General features: G+C 56.5%; 1 protein-coding gene across 1 annotated transcript in view; it reads left to right on the top strand.

Moving 5' to 3' along the window:
- The window catches only part of PPP6R2 (protein phosphatase 6 regulatory subunit 2), a gene marked incomplete at its 3' end in the record, with an annotated part of 41,604 nt that overhangs the window by 9,412 nt on the left and 28,520 nt on the right, over positions 1–3,672 (top strand). Inside the window, exons 3-4 of the mRNA XM_033511699.1 lie at positions 723–836; positions 1,632–1,744. Of these exons, the coding sequence (XP_033367590.1) occupies positions 723–836; positions 1,632–1,744 (227 nt within the window). The remainder of the gene's footprint in view (positions 1–722; positions 837–1,631; positions 1,745–3,672) is intronic.

The following is a 3,672-nucleotide window of genomic DNA, read 5'->3' as shown; positions in this document are numbered from 1 at the left end:
AACATTCCCAGCTCTCCTGGAGCCCCTTCAGGCCATGGAATGTTCTGGAAGCTCTCCCTGGACCCTTCTCTTCTCCAGGGGAACATTCCCAGCTCCTCCAGTCTGTCTCAGGAGCAGAGAGGTCCCAGACCCATCCCTGGAAATGTTTTTCCTTGTAATGGAAGTTTTCTCATTTCGCAGGCAGCTGAGTTTGGGCATTGTTGGGATGATTTGGGGGATGTCACACAGCAGCAGTTTTCCTGGAACAGGAGTGGGATGTGAATGGAAACGGGTGGAGATGAGGGGCTGAGGCTGCAGGTGGGGCTTGGCTGGAGGAGTGGAAGGGAGCCTTTGGAGAGAACATTCCTGGGCTGGAAAGGGAGCTGGGGAATGGTTTGCATGGAGAACAGGAACTGGTGGAGCAAGGTGAAGGTACAGTGACAGCTGTTCCAACATCTGGAGGAGGAGGAATTGTGAGCAGCAGGAAGAGCAGGAGCTGCTGGGAGAATGTGGTGGGGGTTCTGCCACCGCTGCTCAGATGAGCTGTTTGACCCTGGAGCATTCCATGTTTTCCAGAGGGTCTGAGTGTTAGTTCCATGGCAGGAGGCAAATCCTAATCCATCCCCATCCGTGCTGATGCAAATCCGAATCCATCCCTGTCCCCACCTCGGGGATGGAATTAGGAGAGGGAAGGAAGGGCTTCCCCTTCCTGCAGAGCTTCCCAGAGCTCCTCTTGATCTGAGCTCCTGGACATCCAACGAGGATTTTCTCTCCTCCTCTTTTCCCTGCAGTGGCTGAACGAAGCCAGGATTATCCAGAGACTCGTGGAGCTGATCCATTCGAGCCAGGACGAGGATGTGAGTGGCACCAGGGCTGGGGATTTGGGGTGCTGGGTCCTGCAGGGCCCTGGAGATTTCTGTTTTCCTTGTGACCTGGGGATGGCCTTGGGATGTGCCATCCTCTGCTCAGCACCAGATCTGGGGTTTTGGAGTGGTTTCATCTGCTTTTGACTTCTTTTACTTGCAGTTCCTTGGTCCTGCTGCCTTGGTTCATCTCAAACCTACAGACAGTGGGGTTAGGGAGGAACCTGCTGTTCCTGGAAGATCCTTTAAAATCAGCCACTTTATGCCATTTTCAAATCTTTCTAGCCCCGAGTGGGAATTCAGTTGTAAAGTCCAGAAAATGCAGTTCTGTGAGCCCAATTGCCTCAGCTCATCCCAGGCCAAGTTCCCTCTGTGAGAGGAGAGCTGGGAACATCCCTGTGGATTTGTGTTGGAGCAGGTGCTGAGGCACAGCAGCTCCAGAGGGGCTTTGGGTGATGAATTCCTCAGACACCCCTGGAAAGCCTTTTGATCCCCAGGAGTTCTCCAGCAGGAAGAGAGCAGTGTGAGGAAGGACGGAATGCTTGTGTTAGGAACGTGCAGGTTAGCAGGATTGAGGAGAGAGAGAGGAATCCTCATCCCTGAGCTGCTCTTGATGGTCGTGTTTGTGCCAATCTCCTTTGAGTGCAAACTGTTGGTGCTGCTGCTCCAGGAGTGTCCAGCACTGAGTAACTCCAGGGGGAGCAGGAATGGGGTTGATCCCAGGTGGAGCATTCCCAGCCTGGCCAGGCTTGGCCGTGGTGCTGACACCGCTCCTGTCCCTGTTTCCAGAGGCAATCCAACGCTTCCCAGACCCTGTGTGACATCATCAGGCTGAGCAGAGACCAGAGCACTCAGCTCCAGGATGTCCCAGAGCCGGATCCACTTCTCACAGCACTGGAATCGTGAGTACTGGGGGCGCTGGGGCTGGCTCCTGGATCACTGTGCAGGGAGCAGGCAGAGCAGGGATGTTCCTCTGGAGCTGGAGCAGCACTGGATGAGCGGCCTCTTCAGGGATTTGGGGATTGGGGCTCTGTCCAGGGGCAGGAGAGGGGGTCAGGGAGCCCAAAGCACCCCTTCAGGGTGAGGCAAAGACCCAGGGGATTTCAGCCTGGAGAAGGGAGGGTTCTGTGGGGACCTCACAGCACCTTCAGGGCCTGAAGTGATCTCAGAGGAAGCCAGAGGGGGATTGTTCATCCAGAACTGGAGTGCCAGGACAAGGGGAATGACATCCAGTGCCAGAGGACAGGGCTGGATGTTGGGAATTGGGAATTGGGAATTGCTGGCTGGGCTGGAATTGCCAGAGCAGCTGGGGCTGCCCCTGGATCCCTGGCAGTGGCCAAGGCCAGGCTGGANGAGGGAGATGTGAGGGAGCTGTGAGGGAGCTGTGAGGGAGATGTGAGGGAGCTGTGAGGGAGCTGTGAGGGAGATGTGAGGGAGCTGTGAGGGAGATGTGAGGGAGCTGTGAGGGAGCCGTGAGGGAGATGTGAGGGAGATGTGAGGGAGCTGTGAGGGAGATGTGAGGGAGATGTGAGGGAGATGTGAGGGAGCTGTGAGGGAGCCGTGAGGGAGCCGTGAGGGAGATGTGAGGGAGATGTGAGGGAAATGTGAGGGAGCCGTGAGGGAGCTCTGAGGGAGCTGTGAGGGAGATGTGAGGGAGCCATGAAGGAGCTGTGAGGGAGCCGTGACGGAATTGTGAGTGAGCCATGAGTGAGCCATGAGGGAGCCATGAGGGAGTTGCGGGGGATTTGTGAGGGAGACGTGAGTGGGCTGTGAGGGTGTTCTGAGGGAGCTGTGAAGGATTTGTGAGGGAGCCATGAGGGAGCTGTGAGGGAATTGCGAGGGATTTTTGAGGAAGCCATGAGGGAGTTGTGAGGGAACTGTGAGGGAGTTATGAGAGAGCTGTGAAGGATTTGTGAGGGGACTCTGAGGGAGCAATGAGGGAGCTGTGAGGGAGTTCTGAGGGAGCTGTGAAGGATTTGTGAGGGGACTCTGAGGGGATTTTTGAGGGAGCCATGAGGGAGATGTGAGGGAGCTGTGAGGGAGCCGTGAGGGAGCCATGAGGGAGCAGTGAGGGAGATGTGAGGGAGCTGTGAAGGATTTGTGACAGGAGTCTGAGGGGGCTTTGAGGGAGTTGCGTGTCCCGTTGCCAGCTGATGCAGGCTCCTCTTTCCACAGGTGATCTCATTTTTGAGGAAAAAGGACAAGTTCCTGAGCCTGGTGCTAAAGCACATCGACACCTCTGCCATGATGGACCTGCTGTTGCGCCTCATCAGCTGCGTAGAGCCCACGGCGCTGCGCCAGGACGTGCTCAATGTGAGGGCCAACCTCTCCCAGCCCCTGTCCCTGCCTGGCTCGGGACAAATGGGGTTTGTGGGTGTTTTATCCCAGGAGCTGATCCACCCCTCTGGCAGCTCCCGTTCCCAGGGCTGGAGTCTCTCCCTGGGGTCCCTCAGCCCCATTGTGGCTCCAGGGCAGCAGCCTGGCTCATTTCTGGCACCAAAGGGGTTCCCACTCATTCTTCTATGGAGCAACTTCTCTTCAGTCCACCTGGAGAGCTTGGAGAAAGGGAATCTGAATTCTTCCAGTGTTCAGAAATTCAGACATTGATTGGGAAGTAATTAGTCTTAATTCCTTACCATGTTCAAGGAATCATAGAATCAGGGAATCCTGGGATGGTTTGGAATAGAAGGGACCCCCTAACCCCCCAGTGTCCCCCTGCCATGGCAGGGACACCTCCCACTGGCCCAGGCTGCTCCCAGCCCCAGGCTCCAGCCTGGCCTTGGCCACTGCCAGGGATCCAGGGGCAGCCCCAGCTGCTCTGGCAATTCCA

Source organism: Parus major, unplaced genomic scaffold (genome assembly GCF_001522545.3).
Source record: "Parus major isolate Abel unplaced genomic scaffold, Parus_major1.1 Scaffold485, whole genome shotgun sequence".
Taxonomy (NCBI): domain Eukaryota; kingdom Metazoa; phylum Chordata; class Aves; order Passeriformes; family Paridae; genus Parus; species Parus major.
Note: the sequence above shows the minus strand (reverse complement) of the source record. Positions and strands in the feature narration are given on the sequence as shown.